The 18,902-nt window shown below is 39.5% G+C and overlaps 1 protein-coding gene across 2 annotated transcripts in view; it reads right to left on the bottom strand.

The window, feature by feature from the left end:
* LOC133630939 (ephrin type-B receptor 1-B-like) overlaps window positions 1–18,902 on the bottom strand; it is a 341,365-nt gene that overhangs the window by 184,178 nt on the left and 138,285 nt on the right. For both annotated transcript variants that reach the window (XR_009821371.1, XM_062022818.1), the window contains exon 3: window positions 12,821–12,976. Coding sequence is in view for 1 of the 2 variants with exons in the window: in XM_062022818.1 (XP_061878802.1) it covers window positions 12,821–12,976 (156 nt within the window). In the remaining variant the exon portion in view is untranslated. The remainder of the gene's footprint in view (window positions 1–12,820; window positions 12,977–18,902) is intronic.

Below are 18,902 nucleotides of genomic sequence, written 5' to 3' on the forward strand. Positions count from 1 at the left end.
TGGGGTAATCGTCGCTTTCTCTGTCCGAATCGCTCTCGCTGCTGGTGTAAACAATGGGGAAATGTGAGGAGCCTTTCAACCTGTGACGTCACGCTACTTCCGGTACAGGCAAGGCTTTTTTTTATCAGCGACCAAAAGTTGCAAACTTTATCGTCGATGTTCTCGACTAAATCCTTTCAGCAAAAATATGGCAATATCGCGAAATTATTAAGTATGACACATAGAATGGATCTGCTATCCCCGTTTAAATAAATAAAAAAAATTTCAGTAGGCCTTTAAGTGTTTTTTCTTTGTGTTACAAATCAAGTTTGGAGTGTGTGGGTATAGTTCTGATCATCCGCATTAACGATGTGAACGTTGAACGGATTTGTCCCATAAAAACGGAATCTACTGTTAAAAGTGGAATATCCTGCAAATTGACATAATTGTGACTGAAAAGTCATTGTTACAGAAGGAATGTTTGTGTGGGGAAATCATGTGTCCCGGGCAGCTTATTCGTCCCAAAACCACACCCAACCTCCCACCCCCCATGTCAAAATAACCTCGTGAAACGGTGGCTAATTCTGTGAACAAACTACAGAGCTAAGGACCCGCAACACATCTCATCTGCTTGTGTTGCTGTGGACGACACCACTGATGCGAGCTCAATATACAGACAGGAAAGCAGCCAACAGGTTTTTTTCGAAGCAATCTCGACATGTCTCACTCCCAAACACAGCAGCCATTAAACACAGCAGCACACATCCAGCCTTCACAATATCAGTGCTGTGCGCAACATCCGGTGTTGTGGCGAGACATGCATATCAATCAAAGAAATGCGGAAAGATGTAATTGCGCATTGAACAAATCTTTCATTTGAGTACAATCGTTACCCTAAATAATGCTACACTTTTGTGTTTTGTCATTTACTATAAATATTTCACACTACAAATGATCTAATAAATGATTTATTAGGTAATGTTTTGTTTTTTTTGCTGGTAAACCTTGTGGCACTTGATTTGTGACATATTCACATGAATGCAAACACTAACAAATTTTACTTTGTTTACCTGTTTGTAGTGTAAAATATGTATACTATATGACAATGTACAAAATATAGGGTTATTTAGTATAATGATTGTAATTACCGGTACGTGAACGGGTCGATTAAATTTATGCATTCCTTGAAACCATGTGCAGATGCAGGCTGGGCATGAATTCCAATTGGTAGCATGTCTCACCGGGATATCGGTCTGACAACGTCAACAAAGAAAAGGTTTTTAAAAAAAAAAGCTTACATAAGCATTTTTTACCTTACATTTATGTCACAAAAATCATTATGATTTAACTTAAAGGCCTACTGAAACCCATTACTACCGACCACGCAGTCTGCTAGTTTATATATCAATGGTGAAATCTTAACATTGCAACACATGCCAATACGGCCGGGTTAACTTATAAAGTGCAATTTTAAATTTCCCGCTAAACTTCCGGTTTAAAACGTCTTTGGATGATGACGTATGCGCGTGACGTAGCCAGTGAAACAGAAGTATCTGTACCCCATTGAAAACAATACAAAATAGCTCTGTTTTCATCTCATGATTCCACAGTATTCTGGACATCTGTGTTGGTGAATCTTTTGCAATTTGTTTAATGAATAATGGAGACTGCAAAGAAGAAAGTTGTAGGTGGGATCTGTGTATTAGCGGCTGGCTGTAGCAACACAACCAGGAGGACTTACTTGGATAGCAGATGCGCTAGCCGGCGCTAGCCGGCGCCAGCCGGCGCTAGCTGACGCTAGCCGACGCTAGCCGCCAACCGCACGGATGATCGGGTGAAGTCCTTCGTCGCGCCGTCGATCGCTGGAACGCAGGTGAGCACGGGTGTTGGTGAGCAGATGAGGGCTGGCTGGCGTAGGTGGAGCGCTAATGTTTTTATCATAGCTCTGTGAGGTCCTGTTGCAAAGTTAGCTTCAATGGCGTCGTTAGCAACAGCATTGTTAAGCTTTGCCAGGCTGAGAATTATTAACCGTGTAGTTACATGTACATGGTTTAATAGTATTGTTGATCTTCTGTCTATCCTTCCAGTCAGGGATTTATTTATTTTGTTTCTATCTGCATTTGAGCCCGATGCTATCACGTTAGCTCAGTAGCTAAAGAGCTTCGCCGATGTATTGTCGTGGAGATAAAAGTCACTGTGAATGTCCATTTCGCGTTCTGGACTCTCATTTTCTAGAGGATATAGTATCCGAGGTGGTTTAAAATACAAATCCGTGATCCACAATAGAAAAAGGAGAGAGTGTGGAATCCAATGAGCCAGCTTGTACCTAAGTTACGGTCAGAGCGAAAAAAGATATGTCTTGCACTGCATTCTAGTCCGTCACTCTAACGTACCTCATCCACAAATCTTTCATCCTCGCTCAAATTAATGGGGTTACCGTCGCTTTCTCGGTCCGAATCGCTCTAGCTGCATTGAAAACAATAGGAAAATATGAGGAGGCGAACAACTGACTACGTCACGCTACTTCCGGTACAGGCAAGGCTTTTTTTTATCAGAGACCAAAAGTTGTGAACTTTATCGTTGTTGTTCTATACTAAATCCTTTCAGCAAAAATATGGCAATATCGCGAAATGATCAAGTATGACACATAGAATGGATCTGCTATCCCCGTTCAAATAAAAAAAAATCATTTCAGTAGGCCTTTAAACTACTAGTCAAAATTGTCCAATATTTTAAATATTTTATTGCATTTAATTAACAGACATTTTTGCATTGATTCAAACAAAACAAAAAATGCCTCTTGTTGGTAAAGCTCGTGCTTCACTTTATGGTGCAGTCATAATGATTGTACAGTCACAGTTCCTGTTCACACTAATTCAAAAGTCTGACCTTTAAAGGGGAACTGCATTTTTTTGTTTGGAATTTAGCCTATAATTAGCCTGTAAATCCCAATCTTTATAAGAGACAAGAACACGTGTTTTTTTAATGCATTTAAACAATAAATGTAAATAAAAGTCAGCTTAGAATTGAGGTAATGGCAGGTCCTCTACTCTGCCCATAAAGCTCTCTAAATAACCATTGAAAAAACACCAACTTTATTTACATTTCCTGAATATTAACCAAGTATTAGCAATATTGTTATTACAGGAGCTAACATTAAGGACCTATTTTTAGCAGCACATTGTCATAGAGAGGTAACTTCCCTTTGCTGCTATAGTGACAGCATGAGCTGCTACCTCGCCTCGGAGCTTGTGAACGTTAATTCAAGATAGGCCTGGGCCAATATTCGATAAGTCAATTAACCGACGATAAATACCAATTAAGTCGGTAAGTTTTCCAGCGTCGATAAATCGCCATGTGCATACTTCAAGAGCATTCAACCTTTGTGTCGCTTTTAGCGGAATGAAAAGAAGCGGGTGAATTATCTTGTCCTCATTAAGTGTGTGTAAATATACAACAATTCTTCTCAACAAAAGAGGAGAAATATAATCTTAGAGACAAATGTAATTAAAACATTTGTAAGCAGTAATTAAAACATTTGTAAGCACGTACAACACTTAAGATCTTCAGTATATCAGTATGTAGATTTAAATGACGGAATGGATTAACCAAAGAAATCACACAATGTATTAATATGATCCACTTCAAGAAACTCTTCAAACTTAAAGTGTTTACAAAGTACAAAGAAGAATAAACATTCTGAATTAATTTCATCCATCCATTCATTTTCAATATAATCAGCATCTATACAGAAGTATATACACGCATTATTATTATTATGTATTATCATTACATCAATGGTTAATTTGGTCCCATAAAAATAATGGAAGTAATATCGATTATCGGCAAAAATTTGTAGGTCAATATATTGTCAAGCAAAATGTGTTATCGGCCCGGGCCTAGTTGTAGACTGTAAATCATGCCTCTCACCTGTATAGTACAATGATGAGGACATAATCTGAGAAGTTGTTCAACCTTGAATGCCAATTTAGACCCAGAAAATACGCTTTGTTTCACCCCTCCCCTTTTTTTTTGTTAGGATTATAAGTCATTCTTCATCTAAGCGGAAATATATCAACATCCCAACAGTCGGCTTCCCAGTGAGAGTAGACGTTGTTCAGTAAGTGATGTTTTTATATGTTTGTAGTCTCATGAAGTCTTCAGTGAGTAATAATCAGTGATGTTGAAGGAAAAAGCGAACGTTGTGATGTGTTTGTGAAATTAATGTACCAAAATATGTTAATATTACATGTTATTGTGAATGTGCCTGTTACATGCATACTTAAAGGCCTACTGAAATGGGATTTTCTTATTTAAACGGGGATAGCAGGTCCATTCTATGTGTCATACTTGATAATTTCGCGATATTGCCATATTTTTGCTGAAAGGATTTAGTAGAAAACATCGACGATAAAGTTTGCAACTTTTGGCCGCTGATAAAAAAGCCTTGCCTGTACCGGAAGTAGCGTGATGTCACAGGTTGTGGAGCTCCTCACATCTGCACATTGTTTACAATCATGGCCACCAGCAGCGAGAGCGATTCGGACCGAGAAAGCGACGATTACCCCATTAATTTGAGCGAGGATGAAAGATTTGTGGATGAGGAAAGTGAGAGTGAAGGATTAGAGGGCAGTGGAAGCGATTCAGATAGGGAAGATGCTGTGAGAGGCGGGTGGGACCTGATATTCAGCTGAGAATGACTAAAACAGTAAATAAACACAAGACATATATATACTCTATTAGCCACAACACAACCAGGCTTATATTTAATATGCCACAAATCAATCCCACATAACACACACCTCCCCCCTCCCGTCCATATAACCCGTCAATACAAATCAAACACCCGAACAACACACTCAATCCCACAGCCCAAAGTACCGTTCACCTCCGTAAAGTTCATACAGCACATATAATTCCCCAAAGTTACGTACGTGACATGCACATAGCGGCACGCACGTACGGGCAAGCGATCAAATGTTTGGAAGCCAAAGCTGCGTACTCACGGTAGCGCGTATCCAACTCAAAGTCCTCCTGGTAAGAGTCTCTGTTGTCCCAGTTTTCCACAGGCCAATGGTAAAGCTTGACTGTCATATTTCGGGAATGTAAACAATGAAACACCGGCTACGTGTTTGTGTTGCTGCAGCCGGCCGCTAATACACCGCTTCCCACCTACAGCTTTCTTCTTTGCTGTCTTCATTGTTCATTAAACCAATTGCAAAAGATTCACCAACACAGATGTCCAGAATACTGTGGAATTTTGCGATGAAAACAGACGACTTAATAGCTGGCCACAATGGTGTCCCAAAATGTCCGCTACAATCCGTGACGTCACGCGCAAACGCCATCATACCGAGACGTTTTCAGCAGGATATTTCGCGGGAAATTTAAAATTGCACTTTATAAGTTAACCCGGCCGTATTGGCATGTGTTGCAATGTTAAGATTTCATCATTGATATATAAACTATCAGACTGCGTGGTCGGTAGTAGTGGGTTTCAGTAGGCCTTTATAGCGTGTATGTAACACTTTGATGGGGGTGTTTGGATATTTTGTAAGCACTTTGTGGGCAGAATAGAGCGACTCACTTAGGCTTTATTGTAAGCAGACTTTTGCTTGCATTTATTTAGTATTTAGAATGCATTAAAAAAAACATGTGTGTGCTTGTCTTACATAAGGATTGTGCATGAGAGGCACAATTCTAAAAAAGGACAGTTCCCTTTAAGAGACATTTTTAAGTTTTATAATATATTATTTTTAGAACCACAACTGATAAATAGTAATGGTGGATTATTGGGATGGATGGTGTTCTGGGGTCTTAAAAAGAACAACAAGGTAGACTGAAACAAACCGAAGACAGTGTCACAAAACCATTGATTTTGTGAATAGTTCCACACAGACAATAAAGCTATTGAGTTATGAGGCGTGTGGTTCTTCAAGTGTTCCATGTGTGAAGCGCCGGTATTTAATAAATAAAACTGATTCAACTTGAGTTATGGACTCCGTGAGTAAGCAGCATTGCATGAAGTAGAAGCCAGAAGAGCATGAAATAACTGATGTGGTCTAATTAAAATAGTAAGAACCAATAAAGGTTTGTAATAAATACCGGAGCTCACTTGGGACCTCTTGCGAAGATCGCTTGGGGAGAGATTAGAGCCCTCAAGGTAGAAGCAGATGGTGTGCTGGATGGAGCAGCCACTAATTCACCAGAGAGATGTTGTGCACCGTGCCATGGGAGGCCAGACACGGTGAGTGGGAATCCAAAGCCTGAAAAGGTGTGGATGGATCCACTTGGGAACCACTTTGGAATCACCAAGCAGGCAGCTGTGCTGCACTGGTAGTCCCGCTCCAGCTCTAAGGCATTCATTTAAAAACATAACTGCACACTATTATGTGGGTTTTTTTCATCTTTGAGTTTTTAACCAGTTACAAATCAGCGTATTAGTAACGACTGCATAATGAAAACTCCACAAATGGGAAGAGCAATTGACTATGATGGCCAACAGATGCATTGTTTTGCAGCATCTGCTTGAGTACTTGGGAACGGCATCAAACTATCAAGAACAACAATAACTACCGTATATTACCAAATAGTAGCCCGGGCGTTTATTTCACAAAATCGATTTTGGAGACAGGCGTTTAAAAGAAACAGGCGGTTGCACAAGGCTTTTATTTATTTTTGCACCAGCCTGCACCAGGCCATTATTTGGTTACAATGGTTACTGTCCAGTATTTTTTTTTTCGTACAAAAAACTTTAAATGTAAAAGCTATTGTAAACATACAAACAAAAAAACAAGAGATCAACATGAGGTAGGCTATCAAAAGACAGGAGATCAACAAGGCCTCAACATGGCAGTAGTGCAACAATTGTCAAAAATAAATAAACTTTTTAAATAAAGCAGCCTACCGGGAAAAATAAAATTATGGCACCAAGTACTCAAGTATAAAACCCACCATCAAAACAGAACAATAATACTGTCACTTAAATAAAATAAATGCTACAGTATTCCAAGTTTTAAATAAAGCAGCATACAGGAAAAATTAAATTATTAAAGATTAAAGTACCAATGATTGTCACACACACACTAGATGTGGTGAAATGTGTCCTCTGCATTTGTCCCATTCCCTTGGGGAGCAGTGGGCAGCAGCGGCGCCGCGCCCGGGAATCATTTATGGTACCAAGTACTCTATAAAACCATCAAAACAATAATACTGCAGCAAACGCAACCCCAGTAGCATTTTAATCTAAATTATGCAAGTAGCAGCCCATGGGCGGCTATTTGGACATAGGCGGTTATTAGGAAGAGGCGGTTAATTCACAAAATGGGGTCAGACCCCGGGCGGCTATTAGGACATGGGCGGTTATTTGCCCAAGGGCGTTTATTTGGTAATATACGGTAAATTGTATCCGAAAATGCACGAGACTTCAGCAGAAGCTCTAATGTAGAACATTTAAAAGGCACCCCATGATGAATTTTGTCTTTTCTTGGTTAAACAATGCCAAAGCATCGCATCATAAGTCACATCGAGATGGAAGCACTTATTAGGCATCAAATCAAGCTGTCAGACAGAGCTCCTCCCCCTCTGCTTTAGACCATGAGGGGGAAAAAAGCAGCTGTTTTATGTCTGAATCGATCGGAGAACGTGCAGGTAGGGCTGGGCGATATGGCCTTTTTTTAATATCTCGATATTCTTAGGCCATATTGCGATACACGATATATATCTCGAAATGTTGCCTTAGCCTTGAATGAACACTTGATGCATATGATCACAGCAATATGATGATTCTGTGTGTCTACATTCAAACATTATTCTTCATACTGCATTAATATATGCTCATTTTAAACTTTCATGCAGAGAAGGAAATCACAACTAAGTCAATTGACCAACACTGTATTTATTAAACAGTTATTAAGCAGTGGCACAAACATTCATGTCATTTCCAAAACAGAAAGTGCAAAATAGTCAGAGACATTTTAAAACAAGCTATTAGTGCACTTTTGTGCATGATGTCACTAAGATGACATATAACAACAATAAATTAAAGTGCACTTTTTGTACAGAACGCCACTATAATAGTTTAAAACTAATAAAGTGCACTTTTGTGCATGATGTCACACAACATATTTCAATAAGTGTCAAATAAAAATTAGCTGCATAATAGGAAATCAAATTGCGTACGACTGTACGTCCTTCGCTATGTGGTAGGTTCCTGTGGACGTTGTCTCCTTTTGTTGACTATTTTTTTCATACCGTGTTGTAACTTATGGGTTATATAGTTCATGTGTGGTGATCATTCATAATTTGCATGCTTGATTTAATTGCTGATAAATTGATTTATTATTATTTACAGCTAAAAAGAGCTAAAAGAGAATTGATTTGATTTGTACATGTATTTGATATTATTTGAGAAACACTGACATTGAATTGAGTTGTTTTCTACTTTATAGCCTAACAAAGGGTTAACTAAAATACTGCATGTTCCACAATTCATTGCGGCAAACCGGATGTTGAAAAGACCGGGAGCAGGTGCATTGTGGTTGTTGAGATTGAGGATTACATGACAGAATAACAGATGACAAGATATAAGGATCGTTTTGTAAATAAATGATAATGTACCGTTTTGTATGCCATTTTTTTCTTATATAAAGTATAACTTTATTACACATTTTTGACGTCCTGTCCAATACTTTGATCGTAGTTAATCTACATACGGTGTTGATCTGGAAATGTTTGCCTCGGCATTTTGATGGTGTAGGCGTGTGGCACCGAACGGAGATGTTGACATGCGGAGTAAGCACTCTACATTCTCTAGCGGGTGACTTTTCAAATGATGCTACATATTAGCAGTAATGCTACTTTTTGAAGCAATGCTTTTTCCCCACACTTGACAAATTACGGTTGTCTGTTCGACATATTCCCACTTGAAGCCAAACCAGACGATGGACCCCGTGCTGTTTTTCTTGGGAATTAATTATTCCTTCATTTGTTACCAGATTTGCACCTTCTTTCTCTAGTATTACCACTCGCACCACAGCTAACTTTAGCCATGCTGCTACCTCTCTGCTCCGCGAAGGCGTATACCTATGTGACGTATGTAAGAAGGTGCGTTTGTTGTCTGTGAGAAGGACAGACAACAAAGAGTGAGAAGAGCCTGTAGTGTAATGAGTGCAGCTAAAAGCAACTGCGTGAGAACGTATACTCGAATATCACTGTATAGTCATTTTCTATATATTACAGAGACAAACCCGCGATATATCGAGTATATCGATGCAGGTGTACCTAATGTTGTGGCCGGGTGAATCTACTGTATCTAATGTTTAAGATGTTTATTTTCGACTGTGTGTGTAAAGAAAAAACGGTGACGTCAAAATACATATCTAAACAGTGTACAGTTTCAAAAGCTAAATGATGATGCTTTTGGAGATGGTCGGGCGTGGTTTCATTTGCAATCTGTTAACGTCTTGTGTTTTTAATAACAATATTGCTGATACTTGGCTAATATTCAGGAAATTTAAACAAAGTTGGTGTTTATTGAATGGTTACTTAGAGAGCTTTATGGGCAGAATAGAGGACCCGCCATTACCTCTATTCTAAGATGACTTTTATTTACATTTATTTACGAGTTTAAATGTGTTAAAAAAAAAAGCATATGTGTTCTTGTCTCTTATAAAGATTGTATGTAAAGAAAAGATAACGGTGACAACGTCAAAATACATATCTAAATAGTGTACAGTTTCAAAAGATAAATGATGACACTTTTGGAGACGGTGCAGAGCGTGGTTTCATTTGCAATATGGTAACGTCTTGCCAACAGACTCAAGAAACGGTTAATATTTGCACCAAAGCAAATCCAACACATATGATAAAGACCATAAGGAAGTGTTTTTATATGTAGATTAAAATCATCAAAGGTCCTCTTTAAGAGTTTTTCAAAAATATTTCTAAAACGAATAATCACTTTAAACTGGTACTTACTGTGTGTCATGTCATAGCCCCTACCATTAGGGCCTGATTTACTAAGATTCAAATACCACACGCTAAACAGTGTGTGCAAAGTATAAAATAGCGTGTACTATTAGTGGGAGTTAAATTTGCTAACACTGCGTGTGCAATTGATAGGTGGTGCAGACCGCCTTATTTAAATGAGGATTTTGTGTGTACTATACGGGGCATCACCATGGAGACACTCATTTACTGCACATTCCTGTGATCATGATCCTACCTGTGGCGTTTTCAAACATACAGGAGACATCTACCACTTTTTACACCACTATTTTCTTCTTTATTTATTTTTTTACAGCTGAAGGTGTGCCCATTGGAGAATGGCTACACTAGACCCAACAAATGCACACTTAAATAAGCTTTTTTCATTTAAAAAATATTCTAAAATAAAATATTCTATGTGAAAAAAAAAAATGTCATTCAAAAAATATTTAGGACACTAAATGTGTCAATTTAATTAGTTTTATTCGGCCCCTTAAGTCCTGTAGCAGGTATAAAACTATAAAAGGAAATTGCTGAATAGTAAAATTATGTCCAATATGTTTTATTTCCGACCATCCAAAATGTTGACACACACACGTAGGACGGAGGATTCTCTGTCCATCGTCTGTCTGGGACCGGTACATTTCAGAGGCGGTATAGTACCGAAAATTATTCATTAGTATTGCGGTACTATACTAATACCGGTATACCGTCCAACCCTAGTGCGTAATAATGAAATAGAGGATTGCACGCCTTATTCTGCTGTTAACAGACGCAATCAACGTTGCACACGTTAAGTAGATGGAGTGGAGCTAGATTCTCTGGCGGTGGTGTCAGAGAGGAGACGTCTAGTAAAGCTCCTAGCCATTATGGACAACACCTCCCACCCACTACACTCGGACCTGACGGGGAGAATGAGCACGTTCAGTGGAAGGCTCAGACTCCCAAAATGCAACACGGAACGACACGGGAGGTCCTTCATACCGACAGCCATCAGACTGTATAATGCATATGTTCCTTCTTGACTGCATGTAGTATATATGCACAAACCCAATTTCCATATGAGTTGGGAAATTGTTATAGTTGTAAATATAAACGGAATACAATGATTTGCAAATCCTTTTCAACCCATATTCAATTGAAAGCACTACAAAGACAAGATATTTGATGTTCAAACTCATTAACTATTTTTTTTTTTTTTGCAAATAATTAACTTAGAATTTCATGGCTGCAACACGTGCCAAAGTAGTTGGGAAAGGGCATGTTCACCACTGTGTTACATGGCCTTTCCTTTTAACAACACTCAGTAAACGTTTGGGAACTGAGGAGACACATCTTTTAAGCTTCTCAGGTGGAATTCTTTCCCATTCTTGCTTGATGTACAGCTTAAGTTGTTCAGCAGTCCGGGGGTCTCCGTTGTGGTATTTTAGGCTTCATAATGCGCCACACATTTTCAATGGGAGACAGGTCTGGACTACAGGCAACATATGTTGCTCCAAAACCTGTATGTACCTTTCAGCATTAATGGTGCCTTCACAGATGTGTAAGTTACCCATCTCTTGGGCACTAATACACCCCCATACCATCACCATCCGGATGGTTCTTTTCCTCTTTGGTCCAGAGGACACAACGTCCACAGTTTCCAAAAACTATTTGAAATATGGACTCGTCAGACCACAGAACACTTTTCCACTTTGTATCAGTCCATCTTAGATGAGCTCAGGCCCAGTGAAGCCGACAGCGTTTCTGGGTGTTGTTGATAAACGGTTTTCGCCTTGCATAGGAGAGTTTTAACTTGCACTTACAGATGTAGCGACCAACTGTAGTTACTGACAGTGGGTTTCTGAAGTGTTCCTGAGCCCATGTGGTGATATCCTTTACACACTGCTGTCGCTTGTTGATGCAGTACAGCCTGAGGGATCGAAGGTCACGGGCTTAGCTGCTTACGTGCAGTGATTTCTCCAGATTCTCTGAACCCTTTGATGATATTACGGACCGTAGATGGTGAAATCCCTAAATTGCTTGCAATAGCTGGTTGAGAAAGGTTTTTCTTAAACTGTTCAACAATTTGCTCACACATTTGTTGACAAAGTGGTGACCCTCGCCCCATCCTTGTTTGTGAATGAGTGAGCATTTCATGGAATCTACTTTTATACCCAATCATGGCACCCACCCGTTCCCAATTTGCCTGTTCACCTGTGGGATGTTCCAAATAAGTGTTTGATGAGCATTCCTCAACTTTATCAGTATTTATTGCCACCTTTCCCAACTTCTTTGTCACGTGTTGCTAGCATCAAATTCTAAAGTTAATGATTATTTGCACAAAAAAAAAAGGTTTATCAGTTTGAACATCAAATATGTTGTCTTTGTAGCATATTCAACTGAATATGGGTTGAAAATGATTTGCAAATCATTGTATTCCGTTTATATTTACATCTAACACAATTTCCCAACTCATATGGAAACGGGGTATGTATAATATATTTATATTATTCATATATTATATATATAATATATTATATATATTATATTATTTATTATTATTATTGTCTATTGTGAGCGAACTGTGGTGCTGAATTTCCCCCAGGGATCAATAAAGTACTTTCTATTCTATTCTATTCTAGATCAGCAATTAGTGTGCTATCTGGTTTGCACGCATTTTAGTACACGCAAACCTTAAATAAATCAGGTCCTTTGTGTATATGTTTATTACTTTCATGAGGTTCCACTTTGTTGCAACCTTAGCACAAAACAAACCTCGAGGATCTGATTGCCAACACAGTGGTTAAAAAGAGGCTAAATAGGATTGTGCTGTGCATGGTCCTATTACAATGGGAACACGCCATGGACTTACTGGTACAGGGTTCGTCCGGCTGGTCCGCATCCCCGCGGTAGTATCCGTTGCGACAGACGCAGACGGTGGCAGCCTCAGAAGTGGAGCGGCTGTTGGAAGGGCACTGAAGACACAGACCAGGACCCTGAGTCGACTTGAAGGTACCAGGCGGGCACGCTGGGTGAGAGAGAAAAAACAATGTGTCAGAAAAAATAAGCATACATCCACAAGGATGATGTAGGCCGGCAAAGTGAATGAAAACAGACATATCCAGACAGACTCAATTGTCTGCGTTGTGATTGTGTTATGTTTTAGTTTGCAGGGGCCAAATTGCTAAGTCCAGCAAGGTACAATTTGGCAAATATATATGTATTTATTTGTTTCTTTTTAGCAATCATTTATTCAAGAATTGCATATAAGTTGTGATATTGACAATTTATTAGCAGCACTGTCAAAAAGTGTTTTTTCTTCTTCAAATTATTCCTAAACATTGCAGTTTGGTGCATAATAGAACAACATCAAGTTCACTTAAGAGCAACTTGCTGTGAGCACTTTGTGTTTTATTGACAAACAAAGAAATGATGCAGGGCCTGTTTTGAAGACGATTCTTATTTAGAGTGTCACTATGTTTGTTACTTATGTTTGCAAAATCAGTAGCCCGTTTTGCTCTAAAAGCCCTGAAAGCCCAGCTGACTGTTGGCTGCGTCCGATCATGGCACTTAGCACCTAATAGTCACACATTTCACCAACTATTTTTTTTATCAAGTCAACATTAAGGGTGGGATTAAATATCGGTATTGTGATGCATCATGCAGCAGGGTTTCCCCTTAATGTGATTGAATGTGGCGTGCCGCCACGGCATTTAGGTTTCAGATGACGCCCGCCATCTTGTGTGTCAAAACTAAGCGAAGCGTGCGTGTATGCAAACACTTTTAACCAAGCATACCTCTATTGTTATTTTTGTGCGAAATGGGTCACACGTGCATTGTGTGGAGTTGTAGAAATTGCACAAATTCAGGACAAGGAACCACTAAGTACTACGATATTCCTGAGGTCATTGTAAAGCAGGGGAAATAAACCGAGCGACTTGTCGACAGAAAGGCTGGCTAGAATCAATCAAGCTGGATTTAGCAAAACGACACTATAAAGGTGGGGTCTCAAACTCAATTTACCTGGGGGCCACTGGATGCAGAAACTGGGTGAGGCTGGGCCGCAAGAAAATATTTCTTAAAAAAAAAATCTAACATGCACTTTTTAATGAATTCACCTTCTTTGAATGGCTTTCCCGCCCTAGCAACCATCTCACTCACCATGTAGCTAGCTTTGACTGCTGCATCGCTCTTTTCGCTTACTTTCTTGACGAAATCTTGTTGCCTCAGTAGACTGGTTTTAAAATTTGCAACCCGGTTCACTCTCTCATCTCCCTGGTATTTTGCATACTCCTCAGCATGTCTAGTTGTATAATGACGTTTCAAATTGTATTCCTTGTGCACCGCAACTTTCTCTGTAGCAACTACAGAAAAGAGCTATGAGGATTATTCATAAAGTAGATTATTTAGAACACACTAACATATTATTTATTAATTCGGGTTTATTGAAATTACAGGAGCTAGTAAAGTTACAGACATTATGGGTCATGTTTAAGGCTAAAAGTAAAACATTACCAGCAAATTTACAAAAAAAATGTTTGCCATCACTTCTGAGAATGAAGAGCATAGAAGAAAAGGTCATTTCCAACATCAGTATTCAAGGACAATTTTAAAACAAATGTGCATATCAGTGGTGGGGGTTAAACTATGGAATTATGTGGGGGGGTTGAGGTGGGCGGGGTTGGGAGGAGGCGGGGTTGGGGGTAACGGGGGTGTTTTTGTAGCCCGGAAAAGTTAGGGCTGCGAAGGCCTTCTGGGTATTTGTTCTGTTGTGTTTAGGTGCGGAGGTTCTCCCGAAATGTGTTTGTCATTCTTGTTTGGTGTGGGTTCACAGTGTGGCGCATATTTGTAACAGTGTTAAAGTTGTTGATTCGACCACCCTCAGTGTGACCTGTATGGCTGTTCCTCAAGTATGTCTTGCAATCACTTGCGTGTGCCTGCAGAAGCCTCATACAACATGTGTCTGGGCCGGCACGCTGTTTGTATGGAGAAAAAGACGGTGCGGTGACAGGTTCTAGAGGACACTAAAGGCAGTGCCATCACGGCACGCCCTTGATATTGTCGAGAGCCTTATACCACACTATGATTGGTAGATTAAACTTTCATATTAAGGTAGGGGACGCAAAATAACGTCTCGCGGGTCGCAATTGGCCTGCGGGACGCGTGTTTGAGACCCCTGCTATAGAGTTTGCTCTGATCACTTTGTTACAGGTAATGTGCTTACAATGATGTTTTCCTTGTGGATATGGATTTTTCTTGTGTAACTGTTATGCATCTTAACGCTCGCTTCAATTGCAAATAATGCAGCAACTTGTGAACATATTTCACAAATGCCTGATAAAAGACCACCGATCTTCTCTGAGGCCATGTCTACACTAAGCCGGATAACCCCTTAAAATAATAATTATTTAGCCTAAGCCCCGCTTCAGCCACACTAAACCATCGTTTAAGGCAGGGGTGTCAAACTCAAATACAGAGTGGGCCAAAATTTAAAACTGAACAAAGCCGCGGGCCAAGGTTGAACAAATGAACCTTTTTATAGGGACCCAAACAAGTTGTGCATTGAATATTGAACAAGCAAGGCTTATATAACTTTATAGTGACATGCAAAATCGAGTTTCAAATAATAATAATAATAATTAAAAAATATCAATGGCATATCAAATAAAAATTGAATGCCTCTTTTCTATTTGCAGCCTTCTGAGGTAAATATCAAAATAAACTTTTCCACAGGCTAATAATAGATTTGAAAAAAAAAATAAAAATAATGAATGAATCAAACATTCAAGCCTTGAAGTAGCAAGAGAAAGTGCATGAATAAAACGCTAATTATTGCTCAGTTTCCTACACTGATTTGCTTTAACACTGAAGATGAAACAAGCAACGCTTATATAACTTAACAGTGCAAAATCAACTTTCAAAAAACAAACGAAAAAATATCAATGGTATATTAAATAAAAAATGGAATGCCTCTTTTCTATTTGCAGCCTTATGAGGTAAATATCAACATTAACTTGGTGGGCGGGGCGGGGTTTGGTGGTAGCGGGGGTGTATATTGTAGCATCCCGGAAGAGTTAGTGCTGCAAGGGGTTCTGGGTATTTGTTCTGTTGTGTTTATGTTGTGTTACGGTGCGGATGTTCTCCCGAAATGTGTTTGTCATTCTTGTTTGGTGTGGGTTCACAGTGTGGCGCATATTTGTAACAGTGTTAGAGTTGTTTATACGGCCCCCCTCAGTGTGACCTGTATGGCTGTTGATCAAGTATGCCTTGCATTCACTTGTGTATGTGTGTGTGTAAGAGCCGCATATAGTATGTGACTGGGCCGGCATGCTGTTTGTATGGAGGAAAAGCGGACGTGATGACAGGTTGCAGAGGACGCTGAAGGTAGTGCCTTTAAGGCACGCCCCCAATTATGTTGTCCGGGTGGAAGTCGGGAGAAATTCGGGAGAATGGTTGCCCCGGGAGATTTTCGGGAGGGGCACTGAAATCCGGGAGTCTCCCGGGAAAATCGGGAGGTTTGGCAAGTATGAGTATTAGCTGTGAATGCGGTGTATAATATTGGCGGGCCAGCTCTAATGTTAATTTGATATTGCCTCAAGGGCCAAATTAAATTAAAATTTGGCCCGCGGGCCAGAGTTTGACACCCTTGATCTATGGAAGTGACAAACACGAGCGATGAGCACTTATTTATCTTCCTTTGTAGCCAGATAAATTTATTGTAGCCATTCACAAACAACGTCATTGTACTATTCCAGCGACTAGTAGTCCTTGAGCTCCTCCAGAGTATACGCACTTACATTGTTCACCAAATAGTTGACGATGTCCGGGTAACTTATATCAGGGTAAGACTCCGAGTCAGTGGTCCATTCGTCTTTTCCCATCTTATATGGATCTTTATCGCCAATATCCTTCTGTTTCCGTAAATACCTGCCATCACAAACCCCATCTAACGTCTGTCTGTAGGTAACATTGACGTCATCTTTCAAATGTCCCGAGGTTGACGTCATTGTCGAAGCAAAAGTGTGAAAAATATTTTAAAAAGCTGCCACAGGCGAAAAAACAAAGTTTTGACACACAAAATGCCGGCGGCCGCAAGGATTACCCATAATCCGTTGCAAAAGGAAACCGCCACACATTGAAATTAAAAATAAGGGCATTTATCCTTGAAAACAAATGAAAGTAATATGATATATTGTAGCCCCCAGAAGAAATTGCAGAAAGTCTGACGCTATTTTTTACATTTAATTACCAATCTAATGATAAACAACAGCACAGGTTTTACCTCCCGTTCGTCTCCTCGAGTCTTCGCTTCCCCGCCGGACAGACAACACTTCCTCATTCTCCGCCAATCACCTGCTTCCTTTTCTTCTTCTTCATTGTATGGCGGATCGCAACCAACGTTATAAGTGCATACCGCCACCTACTGTACTGGAGTGTGTATCCTCAGTGTGAGTACTTAGGTTACAGACTATGTTGGTGTATATATATCAAATATGTATTTACACAAAACCACACATAACAAGAGAGGAAAAAAAACATTAAAAAAACAACACTTTAGGTATTAAACCTGTGATCTTAAGATACCCCATTGGAGCCTTGCTACATTCTTATTTGTTTCCCCCTTCCCTGAAATTGCCTTTAAATTCCATCCCCTACCACCAATCACCTTTCAGGCAGGAATGGTGTGTTTGTGACCATGGGAAAAACTGACATCAAATCCAAGCCACACAAACATAAAACATTAACATTAGTAGGCCGTTACAGTATGATTTGATAAATATATAGCCTATTATTTGCGCACTATTGAAAAGTGATGTACCGAAAACTTGACCACTGAAAAAAGACTTTGATTACCGAAAACTGCGCTACGAAACCGGATGTAAACAAAACGCACGCCATTGTCTGGAGCGTTGTCAGCATGTCTGTGATGAAAACACAATTTGTATATGTATTGCAGATATACCCAAGGACAGCCCTCTACAAAATGTGCAAATATTAGGAGGACAGTGGCGGCTTTTAAAAAGAGAAAGTGAAACGAGAGCAACAGCGCCAAGCCAGTGTGACGACATGTTCGCTGCAGCCTCTTAAGTCAGGGACATGGAGGGACAGAAGTAGTCTCCAAACACGAGTACAGTCTCAATTAAGCTTAATTGCAGACTCCAACGTCCAAGTAGACATACGATCACATACAGTACATAAAACAAACAAAAAAAAATAAAAGAGAAATAAAGTATAAAAGGCATTATCACATAATATCAAAACAGTGTTTGTGCATTTTCAGTAAAAAGGCATCAAATAAATAAATAAAAGCATCTATAATACCACCAGAAGAAGATGCTAGATTTTTTCTAGTTGTTTTTAATTTAGTTTTGAAGTCATTAATAGTCTGTAAACACTTGACAAATCTCAACAAAGTACATTGTACAATAAGCAGCAACAAATGAAAACATGGCAAAAAAAAATAAAAATGAATTAATAAAAACAGATTGTTTTAAATATATGTATATGTTTTTTGAGCCTTTTCAAAGAAAATCATATTATTTTAGCACATTGTGCAAATTGACCGATGACGTCATTGTGACCACGCCCATAACCACGCCCCCACCGCCACAGGTATTTTAGCCGTTTAGGATAAACCCTGTACAGTCTTGACTTTAGGTAGAGCACATCTTTCTAACTCTCAGCCTGCGGGTCCAATTGAAAATCAGGTGCATCCTCCTCGCATGGCCAAAGACAACAAAGACAAACCCTAATGTACATACAATATGTAAACATACTTTCTATTACAATTGACTGCAGAGGCCATGGTGGCATTAGTAGGATGCATTGTACTAACCATACTTACTGAGGGTGCCAACATACCACCAAAGCAGCAGTCATTTAATTTTACAGTGACACCACTTTAAACCCTGACGGTACAAATAACAAATCAGAGATGCGAGACAACACTGTCA

Source organism: Entelurus aequoreus, linkage group LG16, assembly GCF_033978785.1.
Source record: "Entelurus aequoreus isolate RoL-2023_Sb linkage group LG16, RoL_Eaeq_v1.1, whole genome shotgun sequence".
NCBI lineage: Eukaryota > Metazoa > Chordata > Actinopteri > Syngnathiformes > Syngnathidae > Entelurus > Entelurus aequoreus.